Raw genomic sequence first — 21,119 nt, 5'->3', positions numbered from 1 at the left:
GAAGGTAGTGAAGGAGTAGAGCAAGGGTAGAGAAGAAGTGGGGGTAGTCTGTAGAGTGACATTAGAGGAGGGGAAGTCTGCCTGGGAGACACACTGCACTTAATCCAGCTGCCTGGGAGGGAAAGACAGATCCTGAGGCAGTTTAGAGGAAGGAGCAGGCAATTTTCAGCCCTTCTATCTGATACAAACTCAGTCCATTTCTAACCACACACACACAGGCTTTTACTCAAACACACCACACTGTGGCAGGTGGCCTCTGCCCAGATCAGTAGCTGTGGTAGAAACCATCTCAAGTGACTGACAGAGGTTTCAACTGAGGTTTGGAGCCTCCCTGACTGAGCGTGAGCAGAGTTAGGAGCTGGAGCTTTACTTTCTTTCCTAGTGCAGAGAGACCGCACGTCAGGCACGAGGCTCTCCACTCCTCCCCTCTTCTACTCATCCTTTGCTTGGGCTCTCGTCCAGAGAATGACTGGCTCCAGTGGACCCAAGAGGAGGAACACAGACTGAAGACAGAGCACACCAGCTCCAGCTCCAGATCTGCCTGTCTGCCCTCCTACTGGGATAGACTTATACACTGAGGTTTTACAAATTAGCATCTACACCTTTGTGGGATTCATAGATCTGATTTTTCTACCTTCTTTTCATTCATCACATCAGAAAGAGTGGATCTAAGCTGTTCATACAGACAGACAAAAAAAAAAACAGACGGACTGACATATGGACAGAGGACAGTGAGCACTGCGGCGTGAATGTGGCAAGTGGACTTCTCTTCTCCCTGGTTACTAAAACCAAACAAGGATAATACCCAAAGCACTACCCTGTCCACAGAGGTAGTGGGTGGATGCAGCTTTCAGTCGACTGCTATAGGGGAAAGCAGGGGCTATATAGAAGCTGCAGAGATACACTGAGCCAATTCACATTGTTTTGATCATTAGAAAATGGACTGCTACCTCCAAGCAAGCTCTTGTTGGATTGTTATATTAAAGATTGTATCTTACTGAACAGTATTTGCAGAACGCTGCTGAGCAAACACCTGTGGGCAATTTCTTTTTTCCAAAGACCTCGGAGGCTACGTTGAGACTCTGGACTTGCATGGCTTCTAAATAGGCAAATGTAGAATGTTTATGTCAATGATGATGGTAGAGTGCATACGGACTGTGTATCTCTCACTGATGCTGCTGTATATTGCTCTGCTGGGCATGACACACACAGCACACAGCATCAACCCAAGGATACGTCTCTCCAACAAAGGTAAGAAATATCTAATGTGTGTTTCTTTTCATTTATTTTGTCAATAAATATTTATATAGCATGCTTTAAAATGTTTCCTGTGCTTCATTAATATAGAGACAATTTGATTTTTTTGACACTGTCAAAAATTAATCAGCGCACTTTGATTTTTCTGCACAGACTAATAACTGGAAATTGGAAATGAGACAGGTATAATGCAAAATCATTGTCCATACTTAATAGACTTCTGCTCTCTGCCAGTAGTGACTGTAGCATAGTTGATGACTGCACTAAAAATTTAATAGCTAATGTTAGTTTTTATACAGTTTTAAAGCATTATAGTTTCCTGCAGAAAATATGCATAAAGTTATACATAAGCAATGAAATGATGCATCAAATGCTCAGTGAAAAAATAGTGAAGTTAAAAAAAAGTGCTATTCTTTGGACGTGAGTTCAGGATGCTGTTAGTTATCATTACCGTGTAATGAGATGTTTATTGAAGATTTATGTTTTAACCTGGCACTGCGCAGCGTTGGCTCAGGGAAGACTTTGGGAAGTGCACCCTTTTTTTCACCCACTGTTGATATGTAAGGAGCCTCCTTGTAGTTTGTTTTGGTGCCCCAGCCATGGTGGTTGAGAATCTAAAATGTGGCTTTCTCTCATGCTATACTGGTGGTGTGATGGAAACGTTGTTTATTTCTTTTCTTGGTGCACGGGAATGTGCGTGCGTGCACGTGCCAGTTAAAGTGTGTGTGGGAGTTTGCAATGCCCTGGTATGTAGACTGATTTTTGTGTATCTCTTAGACAATAATGAGGGTTTTATCTTTGCAGATAAAACTCTTGAGTAAACACTGGCCTTTTCTCACAGTTTCTTTGATCTCTACAGCAACAGAAGGTGATGATTTCACATAAGCCTGTTAGTCATGGTTGAAAATAGGTGTGGAATTTGGATGGTCAATAACTCAAAAATACGTGTTTGGACTCAGTTATGAAAGCTGACAAGTCTGGTTCATTAGTAAGAGGGTGTGCTGTTTTATGATATGTACTGCACGCGTTATTTTTCTCGTCTTTGCTCATGTGTCAGCAATAGCACAATAACTTACAATGAAAAGTAAGGCAAAGTTCGCACCAAAACAAATGTTAGAAAATCACCACTGATATGCTTAGTCACAAAAAGTAGGTATTAATTATGATTGTTACTTTCGGTTCATTAATTGCCCAAGGGGCGAGCTGAGACACTCACTGACATACCACCTAGCACTCTTTCTTCCTCTCTCTCTCTCTCGCTACATGCTCTGGCTAGCACAGGGGAGCTTGAAATGGCTGCAGTTGGATCCTATCATTATGGAATGAAAAACATCTAAGTCCTAATTTATGCCTCATGGGCTGTTCTGTCAGTGATTTTTTGCACACACCCTAAACTCACACATATGCATAAACAAAGAGAGACACATGTACCGGAGAAAGAAATTCTGTAAATTCTTCACACACTGACAATTTGAATGCAGTTCAGGAAGATGGAAAGAGATGGATGTGGTTTTACTAACCTATTCCTAGAAGTATGACCATATTATCATAACATTTGGTATCAAAGCAGGTTAGAAAAACTAAATTCTTCTATTTAAGAGAAGGTTTAATAATGGGAAAGAAAATATTATAATATCAATAATGAAATACTTGTATTCTGCTTTTGGTTAGATGGGCCGATCCATGATGTGGGATCAATAGAAAGCTCAATAAATGAACAGGTCAAATTTCCAGAGTTTGTGAGATTGAATTCCTCTGGGCCCATTACCATGTGTTTTAAAGATGGCATTACTGCCATACAGTATGGACCTCTCTGCGCTTTTATGTGAGCCATACTTTGCACGTTTTATGGCAGAATTATTCACTATTTCTTTTTTTGATCTTTTCCCAATGTTCTTTTCGAGACTTCTGTTCCAGTGAAGACCTCTTTAAATGCATTTAATTCACTTTAATCCCACTCATTCTTTCATGTGCTTACACATCCAGTTAACTCCGAGCTGTTACCTAAATCATATGGTGTATCGAGTTACAAACACAGACTCTGTGCTGTTTGACCGTAATCTTCTGCTGCAAAGATTTAAAAGACTTTAAAAATAACATAAAGATGTTAATGCATCTCAGTTGCTTGGGCTTTTGCCCAATAAAACCCCCTAAGTCTTGGACTATAGCACAGAAAGCCCCCATTAGCGAGATATGCTGACCATAAAACAAAAATAAAAAGATACTGTTTGTTTTGAAATTTTCGGCCACAGAGCCATGCAGTTTGGATTTGCATCATTCAAGGTGCTTGGCAGCAGGTTGTTTTTTCAGCTCTCCAGGACTGTGAAGTGAAATGAGCTCTTCCTTTAGGACAGCCATCAATTTTGCTGCTAATGAAGCTGTTGCACAGCTAGCATGTTGACAGGCTGCAGATAGGTGGTCAGACTTAGATGTATTCTGCTGCTTCCTCAGCACTTTCACCATACTTGGCCTAAGCTGCTGAGAGTTTGATGCAGCAGATTTCATAGTTTGCATAGTTCTAATGACCCAGCTGGAAAAAATAAGTCACACCCAGAAACGTGTGCATTTAATTTATGAACAAATTGGAACAATAAATTGCTTGTTTAGCAAAGCTAAAACATCACTTTCTCCTGCCACATAATAGATACCTACACAGAACAGTAAAAAAAAAGGAAGAAAAATAATGACCATTTTAAAATAATTAAATTGACCAGGAATTTCCTCAGTCGTCTGCCAAGGACACGTTTTCACTAAAGCTGTAAGCATTTAGTAACAAAAATATTTTAATGCAGCGAGTCAATAAAGGGGAAAAAGGTGTTCTGGCAAGGTTAAAATCATACTGCATACCGCTTATATAAATAAACAGATGCACTTTCTTTATTTTGTCCAATTGGAAACTTCAAGAGAAAGAAAGTTTAAAAAAAACAACAAAAAACAACAACTTGTGAGCTGAATTTCATCATTTACTATTTCTTTCACACGAGTGAGCAAAACATGCTTTTTATTAAAGAAACGTTACAGTGTAGGTATAGATAAGTAAATACACTGGTCGAGAAATACAAAGCTTGTGCTTAGCATTGCCTTTCTTCAGTAGAAACTGTAAAACTGTGTGATTTGAGCAGAGGCAGCAGAGGTGCAAGCATCTGTGAGCACAGGTAGCAATTACTCATGTCCTTTGAAACTATAATTTTAGAGGTGCCACTCCAGACAAGAAAAAGCTTTTTCTGTGTACTTTACAATCTTGAAATGATGAATATGTGGGTGACTTTCATCTGGGGCTAAGATGGAAAACACCAGTGTGACTCTAGATGTGTTTGCCTCAAAAGAAATGGGGATTTTTGCTTCTTGTTTTTTCTACTTACATATAATGTGTTAAGTGAGGAGTCCCATTATGTTTCTTGCCTCTGTGTGTGAAGAGGCCTATAATTAGCATTTACCACACTGCATCGCGGTCACAGCACAAGTCATACTGTAGACCTTTAATCAAACAGCTAGAAAATGAAGGGAATGGTGGCGTAAATCACACCTTTTAGGCTAGCACAGGAAAAGGGATCATCTTTCAGCCTTCTCCAGTCGCCTCTACAATCACCCTTCTCATATTCTCATTTTGTGTGTGTACATCTCACCGTCATTTTTTTTCACCCATTGTGTTATGTATGTGTTCTCTGGTTCATTAATGAGATGTCCAGAGGGGAAGGCAGCTGGTGAAACTCTAATATCCTTTCTGACCTTTTTGCAGTGAAGGGAGCATGAAGACTAGGTGAGTTAAGTTTGTAACAGAGAAGCATAGATAGGACAAAAATGGTGCCTCTGTAGAGTCTAAGCTGCAATGATATTACAAGGGAGGAGGATGAAGGATAGCAAAAGTGATGGATTCATTGTGGATATTGTTTGTTGTAGGCTGGTGCATCAAAGAGAGTAAATAACAGGAAAGGTCTCTCTTATTTCACTCTGCCAGCTTTTGGGGGGAAAATAAGAAGAGAGGAGAACTGTAATAAATGGTTTCACACAATATTGATCCAAAGCGTTTTTAATGTCCCCAGCTAATTATATGCAGCTAATTATGTTCAAAAGAGTGAGTGTCCACAGCCATCTGTAAAGCACATTGGATGCTCTGTCATGGTTTGGGGATGCATTTCAGCCAGTGGTGTTGGAGAGCTTAGCAAATTTTTCAACACAACCTTGAAAAAAGTCTTGAAAAACTCCATATACACCACATATCTAGTATGATTCAATAAATCGCTAGTGTGGCTAAAGACTTGTGGACAGTACTGCATTCACCGTGCTGGAATTGACATTGAAATCAGTTTGTACATTCTGGTCCTTTAACATACAGCGCCGATATACATCAAGTTATCCAGTAAGTCCTTCATTTTTATCTCAGAGGCCACATAGCCTACTTCATATATGACTGAAGGAGTAACAGATGGGGACAGGCTTTAATTACATGTCAGTCAAAGACGGCACAGTGATATATTCACAAACCTTGCAAAGAGATGAAATACGTATGAGGTGTATGTATCTGCTTGCCTTTTGATGTGGTTTTTATCTTTTATCTTATCTTAATTTATAACTTTATTCAGGAAACATACTTGCACTCTTGTCATTACAGAGAAGCACACTCTGTCTCACCCTCCACAGACACACCATGTGGGTTTCATTTTGCTCTGTGACATCATTCCCCCTCACACAAGGGAATATAGAAACACAAGGCTGTATACCGATAATGGCATAACACCACAGTTCTTCTGCTCCTGACCCCACCCCCAGGAGTTCTGCAGTCTCACTCAGGCTTTCAGGAGAACAGACCCCCTTCTCATTTTTTTTTACCCTTTAACAGTTCACTTCAATAATTCTCTTTGTTTCTGTTCCTGCACAAGTCCCATTACTCAGTGTAATACGCGTAAGCTTATTTTGCTGGAAATACGAGCCTGTCTACCTCAAGTTTAGGTTAAATGTGTGCTTAGTCCTTGGCAATATACAAAATTATGATAGATACTTTAATTTGTGTTTTTAAGTTTCCAGGGGAATGTTCTTTTTTTCTCCATGATCTCCTGTGTGCAGTTACCTTGGTTTATGTGGCCATAGATGAAATGCTGCTAAAGTACTGCTGCACACTTGGAGACACACGCATACACATACTGTATCCCCTCATACAGCAAAACAGTATTTCCATACATGGATAAAGAAGAGATGACAAAGTTTATTTTGATTTCATCACATCAAATCTCCTTAAACATCTATCAGCACTCCTCAGACAACCGATGAAAGTGTGCGCCTTGTGGGAGTCCATTTTCTTTGTGTCTGTCATTTGAAGTGGGATCACAGTAGGGCCATGTGTCTCTTTGGCAAAGTTGCTGGTAGAGAAACACCCTCTTCCTCCTTCCAACTACTTAGCTGTTGGCTAAGGAGCTGTCACTGGCTGCAGATGGTGAGAGAGCGAGAGAGAGACAGAGAGAAGTGTGGAGAATTGTGGAAATCCCCCCATTCCTTTATTCAGCCAGTGGGGTGGCATGCACTTATAATAACAGAGGAGAAATCTTTAAACAACTCCTCTGAAACACCCTTCAGTTCATCTGTATAATCAGAAGATCCACTGATTGTATTTTTGTAACTTCAACTGTAATTATAACATTTTTTATATGTGATTATAGGTTTTTAGAACTTGCATTTTTGCATTTCCTTTTCTTTTTCTTTCTTCAAATGAACATTGCTTACTGTAAAAACATTCCAGTTCAAAAGAGGTGAACACCATATATCTACAATGTAACAAACAAATCTACACAATTAAATGTAAGTTTATTTGCAGTTTTTCTTGTGTGTGTGTGAGAGAGAGAGACTCCTACAGGTCTATCTTAGTGCCTTGTTATGTGCATGTGTCCATATAAATCAGCTGCAACTCATCTTTATTGACATAGACAAGTGAAAAGCAGATCGAAAAATGGGTTTGACTTACACACTGTTTATTCCATCATTTTAAATTGCCCTGTAAGTCAGTCATCTAAGTGAGTAGCTGCAAATTTGACATCACAAGAAAAAAGAAAGAGCTGATTGAAAGCCAGTGTTAGAGGATTGTGCTCAATGCAAGTCCAGCTTAGCACAGAGGGATTAAGGAGATAAAAAATCTGCATGTGAGTGACACAAAAACTGAAAGAATTCCGTGTATGTGTGGTGGGGGCTGTCTGTATGTGTATGTGTGTGGATTAGATAATTACAGGAAGCATGTCTGAGCCTTGGCAGAACACCACTGCCACTCTCCGTCTCTGCCACCTAACCACCAAAGATTTAATTCTACTCAAACAAACTGTCACTTGTCTCCAACGCAGAAATCTTAATAGCAACAAAACATACACAATCACCCATTCCTCTGTGGATACCTAATCCTATTTTAAACAAATAAAACTTTCCACGGAGTGGAGTACTGTTGCCAAGAGTGATCTGCAAAATAGGATAAACACTCTCTCCTCCTATCTTGGAGATCGAGTATCACTAAAAATATACAGCGCCTAGAAAAACAAATCATACAATTACCCCCTGCAGCCCTGGCACGTAGAGGCACCTCAGTATTGTTTTAAATAGTCCAAAGGCTGTTACAGTAATATGATTAAGTAGGTTATTATTTTTTTTCTCTTCTTTCAAAAGGAGTTTGATGTACAGTGTGAAGATGAACTACCATTTTCATGAAAAGTAGGACGAATAAATGTTTTGGGTTTTTTTCACAAATTCTAGCTTGTCTGGTTGGCTTGACCTAAGGTCTCAAAAAGTACCATTAACACACACCAGATCCTCTTTCTTCCTTTACGAGGGCACCTAGCCCAACCGATCATGTGTTAATGAAAGGTTTTTCAGGCCAGTGGAACCCAGAGGAAGTGCATGCCTCTGGAAGTCTGGGACTTAGTTTAAATCCCTCTCCCCCAGTCTTTCATGAAGATTACAGAGAGCAGGTATGGTGGGGCAGCCTGCCAAGCTCAATCTCAGGTGTGCATGTGCATGGGTGGTATTTGTGATGCAAACCGTGTTTGCTGGTGCGTTTATGTTTATATAAAATGACATGCATGTGATGGTCCACTGCCTCCTTTTTAGAATAAGATTTCAAATCACCTAAAGTAAAACTGACAGGGAGTGGCAGCTCATCTAAACTAATGGCTGATAAGGAGCCAGTTCGCTTTCCTGTCTGACAAAACTGCTTCCTCTCAGTACAAGAAACCATAGCCTAGTGCAACTCAAATGACCCTTCTATCATACAAAAGATTACTTCCTGAATCGTTTCAGCTTTTTTGCATTTTCGAGATGTAGCTAAAAAGAGTCATCTTCTAAGAAATCACTTATTTGTCATTTCTTTCAGATTTAGGGATGATAACCACTGTTGAAGTGAGATATAGGTATCACTGAGAAGGGAGACATAAGATGGAAAGATAACCTTTGCTGTCTGTGATTCTCATGAGGTTGGTATGAATCAAAAACACATGTTGCAATATGACCTTGGCCACTTGAGCAGTTGGACTTTAGGCACAGGTTTCTACAGTTGTTAGAAATCTCTTGAGGAAGGGTGTCTGGCTGAAATTGACTTTCACTACAGTCAAAAAGCTACATACATGTAAAGTATATCTAAATGTGTGCTGTGTTTATTATTGTAATCAATTTATTTGTATTGTCTATATAGAGCTTTGGCAGCTGAACAGGACTTGGGTGTTCCAGAAACATGGAGTGTCACTTCAACCCCAGACCATGCTGCTGGATGAGGGCCACGAGAGGCTTTATGTTGGTGCCAAGAATGCTCTGTTCTCTCTTAGCCTGGACCAGGTTAACACACACCATGCAGAGGTGAGCCTGGTTTCTTTCCTTCCTGTCAGCAACTGCGATATTTAGACCCATAAGTCTATAGACTAGCCAAAATGAATGTAAACGCTTCTTTGCCATGGGTTCAAAATGATGAGCTAAATATGGAAATGAATAAATAAAGAGGACGTTTTTTAAAACTTACTGGAGAGCTACATAACAACAGGCACTGTAAGGTTAAGGGGTGAACACAAAAACAGATAAATTATTTAAAAGTTATAGAGACAAGAGGAGAGTGGGAGAAACAGACAAACCAGCAGGACTGACAAGGCCAAATGCTAATTGGGAACATTTGGAAACAATTCGAGAATGACAGAGGCGGCGATAAGAATGAGACAGGATGCAATTAACACATCTGCCCTTTCTCATTTCTGAATTTCTACATCCTCACCTCACATTGTCTGATGAGATGCGAGCAGAGGAGACAAAGAAGACAGGAAGTGAAACAACAGGCATTTAACATAACGAGACAGCCTTGCTTCAGGGCCTCATTTTAAAGCAATGTCAATTAAATATGACGTTTGGCACAACTGCAATGCTTAGGCATCAATAAATTGTTTTGTTATAACTTAACTTCTGCTAGTTTTAATTATAATCACAGAATGGCACAATATGACAATATAAAGCTCAGTAAGAAGAGATCAATTGGAAGAACTGAACATGATTTACGGAGACAGACAAATGAATGTATTTTGCGATTAGACTCAGATGACCCATGATGGCAGAATGGAATCCCAGCTGTGATAGGATTTAGAACAGGACCCCTGAAGTCTAGTGGTGGTGAAGATGAAGACTCAGACTTGAATAGTGTTCTGGCTGAAGTGTCTGAGGTGGAGGTGGGGAGGAGGTGGGCTGCGCAAAAGACAGTCTGAAAGGGAGAACGATGGAGAGCACAGATTTAAACTATGGCTGGCTCAAAGCAGGCAGGTGAGAAGATGAATGGTAAATGGCCTGCATTTGTATAGCGCTTTACTCAGTCCCTAAGGACCCCAAAGCACTTCACACTACATTCAGTCATTCACAATGGCACACTACATTGTAGCCACAGCAGCCCTGGGGCGCACTGACAGAGGCAAGGCTGCCAGACACTGGCGCCACCGGGCCCTCTGACCGCCACCAGTAGGCAAACATGGGGTTAGTATCTTGCCCAAGAACATTTGGCATGCAGCCAGGAGGCAGCCTGGGATCGAACCACCAACCTTCTGATTAGTGGCTGACCTGCTCTGCCACCTGAGCTACAGCCACCCCATGGACTAGAGTAACGATGTCAGTTGTAAGACTGGCAGTGTGGGAAAACGGTAGACAGGTAAAAAGAAAAGCAGCCGAACACCCAGCAAAGCAGACACATGAGTGATTACAGCTTCCTTATTCCTTCCTTATTGAACTTACACATAAGCTTCATAAAGTTTAAACATGCAGTGGATCATCACAAATGCTTAATCAACAAATGAATATAAATAGCACTTGAATAGTTGTTTCAAAACTTCTCCTCCCACCTTGGTTTGTATATTCAAGCCATGTGTCATGCCTCTTTTTTACAATGAGGGTGAAAACATTTCTACAGAGAGTACACCTTTTCATCTTTGATTTTTTTCCCTTCTAGCAAGATTGCTCTCTGCTCTGGACTCCAGATGCATTTTAGGAATTAAGACATCTTTCAGCGTGGTGTGCTGAAATTGATTTCAGTCTCAGACAGGTGGACGGTCAACAAAGGAGATGAAAAAAGCGTATTAAGTAACAACAAAGACTCGGTTCCAGTCTTGCTGGCGGAGCTATGAGCAGGGATGGTGAACAGGTGTATCCCTTTCACCCGCAATGTATGACAGAGTCTTGACGTTAAATATATAAATCATGGTAAAAGCAGGAGAGAAGTCACTGGTTATGATATATGATCAAGTGCATGATCAAAGTTTCGACTCTTCATGAATTCTAGGCGTAATAATGAAAAAGAAAGATATTTTTTGACATTCTTACCACATTTCTCTTACAGTCTCCTAAAATTAAAAGCAAATATATATATATATATATATATATATATATATATATATATATATATATCATGGAAACAGTTATGCTCATGAAGACATCATAAAATATAGTGGGGGGTTATTACAAAACAATGGACATATGTTGCAGATGTACCACATGCAGGGTTTAATTGCAAAGTGGTTTAAAATTATAGTTTTGAAGCATGAAATGCTTGCTTTTCCAACTCCTCTTTCACGATTGATCTTCCTTGCTTTCTTCTTTTCTTATATGTCATGTGGGAGGGACTAAGATGAGGGTAGAGAGAGAAGAAGCAAATTTAAGATGTGCAAACCGAGAAATGAGAAAACGGGAGAGAAACTGAAGACACAGGGAAAAAGAACACACTCAGATACATCAATCATTGACAGAAGACAGGAAAAGACACATCAGTGGCCATAACAATTCTTTTGTGTGATATTTAAAGAGTGTAAAGAGTAAATGTGGAGGGACAATTGTGCTGTGTTTCAGATCCAGTGGGCCAGTACAGACTATCAGGTGGAGGAATGTCTCATGAAAGGGAGGGAAAAGGTAAGGCTTCTGCAATAAAATATGACTGAATATACAGATGGTTATGTTCTTTGCTATAACTTGTTGTTATTATTATTGTTAACAGTAAGCACTAATGACCAGCTGAATATTTATTGGCCTGATATGTATATGATTATGAACCTGAACATGCTTTATCAATATTATTAATGATCCAGAAACACCCTGGCATGTTTCCATTGCCCATTTTTCACTGTTTGGTCCTAGTGTAAAAGAACAACTCCCTACCGACTTTACCTTCATCCTTGTAATTCCTCCAACAGCAAGAGTGTGCAAACTACATAAAGGTCTTACAACAGTACAACCAGACCCATCTGTTGGCCTGTGGAACAGGAGCCTTCAACCCTATCTGTGCTGCGGTCAGAGTTGGGCATACATGGCAGGTGAGCCCAGAAGAAAGAACCATACAATGCCATACCATACCACTAGGGCTGACTAAAGTGCTGTACAATCACACCAAACATAAAAGACAAACTCAGGTCAAACGGTAAAAGATACAGAAAAAAAAACCAAAAAAAAAAAACAATCATTTTAGGAACCAAAAGTTTAAAAAACTTAATTTCAGACACTTCAAGGTCAAACAGAATTGTGAATTATGATCTTTAGTTCTGTTACATCATTCTAATTATTCACTTTCAATATTTATACTAAAAAAAGATGTTGGATTGGTTAATGGTGGATTTCACAACGAGGTACTGGCATCAAAATGAGCAACTAATCCCAGGTTCTTTACTCTTAAGGGGTAGGAACCCCTTATGATGGATATGAACATGAAGTGTTTTGATAAAGTTTCAGCCCTGGGTCTGCTCTGCTGTAAAAACACTGCACATGCTGCTGTAGATGTAAAGCTTTGGTTTTGGAGAGCATAAGGCTTTGTGCATGTGAGCGTCCATGTGGACACTCTCTGCTTATAAATTTAGTGAGCAGAAGGAATAAGGTTTCCGCCCTGCATTCCAGCACTTGTCCAGTAGGTCAACCAAGCCAGGGATAGCTTCCAGGCAGGAACCACACTCAGTCATCACTCAGGTCATTGGAATGCTCATAGCTGAGCACACAACTCAGATATGGCTGATTTATGTAAGCACAGAAAACTTACATGCCAAATTGCCTCCCGAAATCATACATGTAGTACTTGAGATTGTATTCAGTCTTTAGTTACCTTTAATTTTGATCTTATTAATGTATACACTAGGAAAACCAAGATTAATAGATACTATTGAAATCGATTATGCCAACCAATGGCCAATCAACGTAATATCAGGTGGCTTAGATGTTTCAATAAAAGCACAAATCACATACCAAAGTACAGACTGGAAGTAATATTGATTAGATGTATTTTTGCTCTTTTCCATTTAGTTTTGATAGGCCACTTCTTATGATGAATGAGTTTAACCCCAGAACTGGCTTCTGTTACAGTCATGCGTAGGGGGGTAGTCACCTCACAGCAGGGTTCTGTGGCTGCACATAAATCACTGCAGTATATGACATCTCCCCTGGACTGCCATTGACTGTTAAAATCACTGGTGGCCCACAGCATGTGAGCTGTGGTTCTATAGGGAGTTCAGATCTGTATTTGTAAGCATGTGTGGGTCTGTTTGTGTGTGCATACTTCAGCTGTTAGCATCTGAACGGTAAAAGTGGTGATCTCATTATGAAATAAGAGTAGAGAATAGCTGGTTATACCCATCCAGACAGAAGTCCTCCATTTGGTCATCCATCACTTGTTGTCTCATCTATCTTCCTCCCTCATTCTAATCCATCATTTTCTGATCTTTCCTTTCTGCAGTTCTTTTCGATTTATTCCTCTACACATCAGCTTAAGGGATTTGCTTAGGTGCTGTCAAAGCTTTTGCGCAGGAGTAACTCTTTAGTGTGTGTTTGTGGCCCTGTTTTGTGAATCCCTGTGAAAATAACTACACATATATCAAAGTGTTTGCATGTTTTCCTCAGGACAGGCTGTTTGCTCTTGAAGAAGAGAGCATTACAAGTGGCAGAGGACGAAGTCCATATGACCCCAACAGTTCCTGCACATCAGCGTTATCCAGTAAGAACTGCTCAACTTATCACTCAACACCTCCCCATCTGAGGTTAAAAGATAAAGGCTCAGTTGTGAAATGACCATGTTTTCATTTTAGTTCCATGGTAAAGCATGTAAATCTCCTCTGGCCAGTAAACACTGCCACCTTGTGGTCTTTTTATTTAATTTATTTTAATAAATAATTATACTTTATATCATTTTAATCATATTTAAAGAAACTGCTGTTATTTTTTTTTAATAGCACTGTTATTACTTTGTGTCTGTCCATGTGTACATTAGGAGGAGAGCTTTATATTGGCCTCTACACTGACTACTGGGAGAACGATGGTGCTTTGTGTCGACTTAACAACCAGACCTACACACGCACAGAAAGAAACGACAGATCCCAGCTAAATGGTTGGTGTACATTACAGGATTGTAATAACATGTCCTTATTAATGCGAAGGGCAAATATGTCCATATGGCGTGGCAGTGCAAACTGTGACCTCCTACTCGTGTCGAATGTGACGTTAACTATCTGGCACACATGTTTCTTCTCAAACATAGCTTCAAGGCTTATAATCATGTTAAAAAAGATGCTCATGATTTACACTACATAATTAAAGTCAATATACACTGATTAGCCACAACATCAAAACCAGCTGTCTGGGTGTCCTGTGGTTTTGGCTCATGAGCATTTGCAGCAAATGCACTGGGTCCACTAGTTTGTGTGGTAGGGCCTCTTGATCTGACTTGCGCCGGCATGTGCCACAGGTACTCAATCTCAGTTGGACCTCCAGAGTTTAGGGGCATGCACTCTTTGTTGTATTGTTAGACACTTTTGCTGGGGAGGTGCACTGAAGTCATTTTTATGGTGTGGGAGGGGTTTTATTGTTGTGGCTGATCAGTGTAACTGTGCTAATTAGTACTAGCTTTGAGATTTTTTCATATTTATTATATGTTTTCTTAATAAATCATATATTCACATTTATTTTCCTAAAAAAATGTTCATATAACACTTTTTTTTTATGTTTCATTGTATGCAACTAATTCTTCTTCCTACAGAACCCAAATTTGTTGGGTCTGCAGTTATACCTGACAATGATGACAGAGGTGATGATAAAGTTTACTTCTTCTTCACTGAGCGAGAGATGGATGCCGAAGGTGTGACCAAGGCCGTTTATTCCCGTATTGGACGGGTCTGTGCGGTGAGAACACTACAGAAACAAAATCCAACCAAAATGTTTATACTGACCGTGACATTAAAACCTATACATGCCTTTATCTCTCAGAATGACCAAGGAGGACAGAGGATGCTGGTGAACAGATGGACCTCCTTCCTGAAAACTCGTCTGATCTGCTCTGTGGCTGGACCCAATGGCATCGATACGCATTTTGATGAGCTCGGTAAAGAAACAACAAAGCCTTACAAGCCACGTTATCTAATGATTGCTTTTTTCTTCTTCTTCTTTTTATATTGCACCCATCCACATTTACAAGTTTCAGATGTTCATCACATCTTGTGTCAATGTCTCATTCATTACTGCTGCCTTTGCCACACAAACCATCCCATTTAGAGGGAAAAATGTGATTAATGAGACATCATGAGAATAAATGAACAACTCCCACTGCTTTACTGGAGATGTCAAAGATGCATTAAAGGCACATCTAACCATCTGCATGAAAAAAAAACCTTTCTCTAAAACTTTGAACTAAATTTTAATGCCAGCATGCTAACATACTCAGAATGGCAATGATAAGAGACAAAAAAAATGTCAGCTTCATGTGTGCTCAACAATATACACACTAAATCTAAATGATACATTTTGTGTTTCAGAGGACGTGTTTGTGCTCAACAACAAGGATGAGAAAAACCCAGAAGTCTTTTGCCTCTTTAGCACAACAAGGTGAGAAATGAGATGTCAGCATTTCATTAAAGAATTTCGCTCTCTATCAAATTTACTGATGAACCCTTTCTTTGTAGTACGGTGTTTAAAGGTTATGCAGTCTGTGTCTATCACATGGATGACATCAGAGCAGCCTTCAATGGGCCTTTCGCCTTCAGAGAGAGACCTGAGCATCACTGGACACCTTATGAGGACAGAGTCCCCTATCCTCGACCTGGATCTGTGAGACCCAAATTTGAAATAAATCACGTTTATGTGATTTAATTAACAGTTTCACCAGCATTGTTTATCGAGGGCACTCTCCTATTCTCACATCCAGTCTGTGTTCAGAGCGGATGTCCTTTAAAATACAGAGTGCTGAAAGAATGCAGAGCAGTGTCAGTGAATGTCAGCACTGTTGTGGCTACCTTAGCAGGTCATGCCAGGGCAGTTTGAGCATGACTAATGCGTGTCAGCTTTTTTCTTTTCAACTTATGCAGTGAGGAAGCAATAAATAGTCTTTGCTTATCTTTGTCCCATCCTCTTCTCTATTTGCTTACATCACAGTGTGCCAGTAAAGTGAACGGTGGTGGCTTCTCCAGCTCTAAGGAGTTCCCTGATGAGGTCCTGCGTTTTTTGCGTTCTCACCCAGTGATGTATAATCCAGTCCTTCCGCAACATCATAGACCAGTCCTATTACAGACAGAACCAGGCAGAAGAAAGTTGACCCAGATTGCAGTTGACAGAGTCCAAGCCCAAGATGGACACTACCACGTTCTTTACATTGGCACAGGTATAGGCACTGTACTGGACTGCATAAATCCATGCAAAACGTGCAAGTAATGAGTATTTCATCAAAAAAGACACCAAGGAAATTTAATAGGTGTTCTGTAAAAACAAATACAAAGTCATTGCATAAATAGTTTTAAAACAACATTTTCTTACCATTTCACACATAACTTGTTTGTTTGCTTTTGTTTGCAGAAGTATAATGTTTATCTCTCCTTCTGTTAGATGACTCAGTGGTGTTGAAATTTATCACCATCTACAACAAAGACACAGATACTATGGAGGAGGTGCTGCTGGAAGAGCTAGAAGTTTTCAGGGTACCATATTTTTTTGCTCCAGAATGTGAAAGCAAAGTAGACTTTGTTCCCAAGTGAATTCTGCATTATAATACATCCACACCATAATTCAGTTGCTGCAGCGACACCACGAGAGGATAATGATTTGCTGATTTTCTTGCTTTCGATCATCAGAAGAGTACAAGTGTGATTGTTCAACCTGACAGCTGAGAGATCTTCATTATAACATGAATACATTAGCTCTTCTCTACTAAGATCAGTTACATCTGAAAATTACTCAACAAGAAGTGGTTGCTGCTGTTTTCATTAAGAGCTGATTTGGTATGGACAGAAGAATGACAAGAGGCTTTCAGCTATGGTTTTTAATAGCATACAATGAACCAACCACTTATTCAGCTTTATTCTTAAATAACAGTAAAGTTTTTCCCTTTTTTGCAGGTAAAAACACCAGTGACAGAGATCCTAATATCACCTAAAAGGGTAAGACAATAATCTGAATAGTTATTTGTGTTACTAATGCAGTTCTGCAGTTCTCCTGTTTAGCCACAAGATGATAACATTGTGACAGTATGCATAACACTGTATTGACATGATCTGCATGATTGCCTGTGCGTTGTTAAGTAGATCTGAGGAAAAGACATAATGTATATACAAAGTCTCATTTTAATTAGCCTGCAAATCAATTCTAATGGACCACATTTTTTTGGTTCACAGCAACAGCTGTATGTTGGGTCAGAAGAGGGTTTGGCTCAGGTCAGACTGCATCAGTGTGACCTCTATGGTTCAGAATGTGCTGACTGTTGTCTGGCCAGAGATCCCTACTGTGCCTGGGATGGTATCACCTGCTCCAGATACTACCCTGCTGGAGTCTACCCCAGCAGGAGGTAACAGCATATATACACAGCCTTCAGTACAGGAGTCATTTTCTTTTTATCGCAAATGTCTGCAAGAGCTATCATCTGTTTGCACCTTTAATAGTAGACACCCCCTCGGGTTCCATTTCAGGATCTTGCACTGAAAGTCACAATGCTGTGAAGCTGGTTTCCCAAGTCATTATCACAGACACTGAGAGACATGCCAGCCAGATGTTATGTAATGCCAATCAGTATGCACTTGATCACCCTCTTCCTCTTTCCATCTTTCCTGCTCTCTTTTCCCCACGCTCACGTTCTCTCTGTCTTTCTTTTCACCCATCGCTTGCACTTTCATCACATGTTCAAAATTACTCTCTTTTTGCTTCTCTCTCACTTTTTAGCCGACGATTCAGGCGGCAGGATGTGCGCCATGGCAACGCTGTCCAGCTGTGCAATGGGCTGCAAATTGATGGTTAGTGTATAAAAGAACTGTGGGATGTGCATGTTTGTGTGGGTGTGCATGGCCACTTGCCTGTATTTACTAGAATATTAAAAATGTTGTCAGACAAATATGGTTACATGTTGCAAAAACCGTTTTTAAAAAAAACTATGTGATTGGTGCACTTGTGCTATAGCAAAAGAACAATGAACAATTCAATGTACATTTACCAACTAATGAAAGGTCAAAGCAGCTCAATGTCATTTTTCTTGCCTCACTATGTTTTATGATGTGTGCGTATTGGTGTGTAGATGAAAAATGGCACAGAGCTAAAGACAGGCTGGTGTACGGGGTGGAGAGCAATAGCACTTTATTGGAATGTGTCCCGCGATCACTTCAAGCCAAGGTCCTTTGGTTCTTCCAGAAAGGAGGGGAGAACCATCAGGTAAGTCTGATGCATGTTTAAAATACAACGAACATACTTGTATTAAGTATGTTATTGTGATAAACAAGTTGTCACATTTACTTAGATGACAAGGTCCATAGATTGTTACAGATTTAAATGCGTATATCTTACATTCCATCTAATTCAGTAGTGTAGAGAAAGTCAGAAAGGTTATATTCCTAAAAATCTTTTTAAAAAAGTCACTGAGTTAAGCATATTATTAAAATACTAACATTCTGTCAACCTAATTCATAAAATGACATCAGTGGCATAAAAAGTTGTTTTATCTCTTGCTTCATGTAGGTTCAAGGTGATGAACGAGTTGTTGTGACCTCACATGGGCTGCTGTTCTTACGTGTAAGAGGTTCAGATGCTGGTGTGTACGTATGTCAGACGGTGGAACACGGATATGTGCACACATTGCTACGTATCACTCTACATGTGCTCAGAGGAGAGAAGGTGGAATCAGCAATCCACATGGTCAATGATGGAGATGGGGCAAAAGCAGCGGCTTTGTGTCACTCTTCCATGGGTCCCCCACCACGCCCCAGCATCAGCCCCAAATCTCTGGCACCATCCCTGGCATCAGGCTCCCACTCCAGGCTGTGGTACAAGGAATTCCTCCAGCTGATTGGCTATGGGGATGCTCAAAAAGTGGAAGAGTACTGTGAGAGAGTGTGGTGCTCTGATAAGAAACGTAAAAAGACTAAAAAAAAGTATGTTCCTCTGGCTGGTGAGAAGAGAGTGAAAGGAAAGGGAGGGGAGAACTCCCACAGAGCTCCCAGGCACACCTTGGACACCTGAGGAGAGCAGAGACTCACTGCACATACATACATGCACTCATACACAGTCTAAAGGTCAGACTCGCTCAGTGTTTGCACCATGTAAAAGGTTTTCACTTTGCTTTCGACAAGAGCAGTACAAAAAAAAAGAGAGAAAAAGAACAGTAGCAAGCTGCCTCGCTGTTGTAGCTACATTCATTACTGAGTAGTTTGACTGTGTTGTTTCCTCTTGTTTAAAAAACACTGCCTTTTTTTTTTGTCGTATAAACTTATTTTTGGCGCCAATCAACATTACAAACTTAAGTGTCAGTATGGAGAAAGTGACCTGGAAGCATATGGACAACAGCAACATTGCTTCAAATCTGAAGAGACGTGTTAATATCCGCTCCCTTGGATTGATCCAGCCTACCCCATCCCAGCTGTCAATTGAAGTGCACACAGAGGCTGCTTTACTTCTAATACAACGGTAAAATCCAGCAAACTCTTACGGCACCTACAGTGCCATGAGAGGGAACAACTGCCTTTTTACCTTATTTGTTACTACGGTAACTTATTTTCGTTTTGGTTTTTTTCTCTGAGTACTTTAGCTTTTTAGGTGTCATTAACTGGAGAATGTGTTGTTTTTGAACAATGAAAAATAATTTGAGCATTATAATATTGCTATTTTGATTAGACTGCAGTCATGGCTTTGGGGTGTGTAGTTACAATGACCACAATACAAGGCGTGTTGTGATGCCACTGTTATTGATATTTGAGGCATGTTTCTGTTACAGTTGCACCCTTGATGAAAATAATTATTATCTAAGCACTTCTAAAAGTTTATACATTGGATGAAATGTGATCTTAGTAGTGGATCTCATTGTTGCTCTGTGTCTGCATTTATTATGTGTCTACTATTGTGATCAAATGTACCAACAGTATTGTGTGTATTGTATGCTGTATTTATCTAAAATTCAGGGTGGTCCTTATGTGCATATCTGATAATTATAACTGTGTATTCCAAAAATGATTTATCCTTCTCCGCTTCCTGACCTGTTCGCCTTCTGTTTTCTCTCGTACTGTTTCTCTTTCCTCCTTTTGACACTCTTTAAAGCCACGTTATGATTTTGTTTCTCATGAGTGATGCTGTAGATGGGCTTTACCACAAACAGTAATGTACATCACCAAATTTCTCTGTGAAGAAAAACACCAAATAAATGATAGGGTCACTAGCCAAGCATATCATTAGCAAAACTGATGAGTCGGTATGTATATTCAATTTATCCTGGAATGACAAGAAAAGAAATGATCTTACAGTGAAGTATACACTGTAGTCGTGTGGTAATTACTCCAGAGGACCGTATTTCTTCTTTATTATTTATTTCTTTTCTTTTTTACATTGTTTTGATCTTTATGGTATGTGATTAAAAAAAAATCCACTTTTCTATGTCAGGCCTTAATGTCACTTATCATTCACCTTGAGTATTCTTGATAAAATGTTGTGTCTGCTATACCCCCTATAAATTCTTGTCATTAAAAAAAGATGGACCATCCTTCCCTGGTGTCACCTCTGTGGTTAAGCAATCAATAATGGCAACGCATACTCCGAGTGTGTGTAACAGCATACACACACAAACAGATGGAGAAAGTGGTTATGCAGTAGTAGTGATTAAAAAGACAAAATATATATATATATATATATATATATATATATATATATATATATTTTATAATAATCTACTATAATATAATATATGTTTATATTTATTTTACCTCTATTATTTCTCAGCAAATAGAACTTCTTTGTTTTAATATCAACATTAAAACAACTGAAATGATCACAGCAAGATTTTCCTATATTTTATTAAAAAGAAAGCACACCAAATGTACCGACAGTATTATGTGTATTGTATGCTGTATGTATATTGTATACTATTGTATGGTAGCACACCATCTGTCAGT

At 39.6% G+C, this 21,119-nt stretch overlaps 1 protein-coding gene across 1 annotated transcript; it reads left to right on the top strand.

Annotated features, from left to right (window-relative positions):
• The first annotated feature begins 348 nt into the window (after window positions 1–348).
• On the top strand, window positions 349–20,710 carry sema3e (sema domain, immunoglobulin domain (Ig), short basic domain, secreted, (semaphorin) 3E). Its single transcript, XM_085461661.1, has 17 exons — window positions 349–1,251; window positions 8,921–9,081; window positions 11,593–11,652; window positions 11,934–12,053; window positions 13,621–13,714; window positions 13,988–14,104; window positions 14,753–14,895; window positions 14,980–15,094; window positions 15,525–15,594; window positions 15,672–15,816; window positions 16,141–16,366; window positions 16,588–16,679; window positions 17,097–17,138; window positions 17,373–17,542; window positions 17,914–17,984; window positions 18,263–18,396; window positions 18,700–20,710. Exons 1-17 carry the CDS (start codon window positions 1,119–1,121, stop codon window positions 19,198–19,200), a joined length of 2,394 nt encoding a protein of 797 aa, XP_085317787.1. The 5' UTR covers window positions 349–1,118; the 3' UTR covers window positions 19,201–20,710.
• Window positions 20,711–21,119: the final 409 nt, after the last annotated feature.

This window comes from Copadichromis virginalis, linkage group LG7, assembly GCF_057382275.1.
Source record: "Copadichromis virginalis isolate Kocher_CV1m ecotype Utaka linkage group LG7, C_Virginalis_male_GT1.1, whole genome shotgun sequence".
Lineage (NCBI taxonomy): Eukaryota > Metazoa > Chordata > Actinopteri > Cichliformes > Cichlidae > Copadichromis > Copadichromis virginalis.
This window is presented reverse-complemented; position numbering and strand designations above follow the sequence as displayed.

Bases quoted from the DNA above. Each gene is read 5' to 3' on its own strand.
- sema3e (XM_085461661.1), top strand. From the start codon at position 1,119: ATGTTTATGTCAATGATGATGGTAGAGTGCATACGGACTGTGTATCTC. The intron at 16,367-16,587 runs GTATAGGCACTG...TCCTTCTGTTAG, and splicing joins CGTTCTTTACATTGGCACAG to ATGACTCAGTGGTGTTGAAA. The intron at 18,397-18,699 runs GTAAGTCTGATG...TGCTTCATGTAG, and splicing joins AAGGAGGGGAGAACCATCAG to GTTCAAGGTGATGAACGAGT.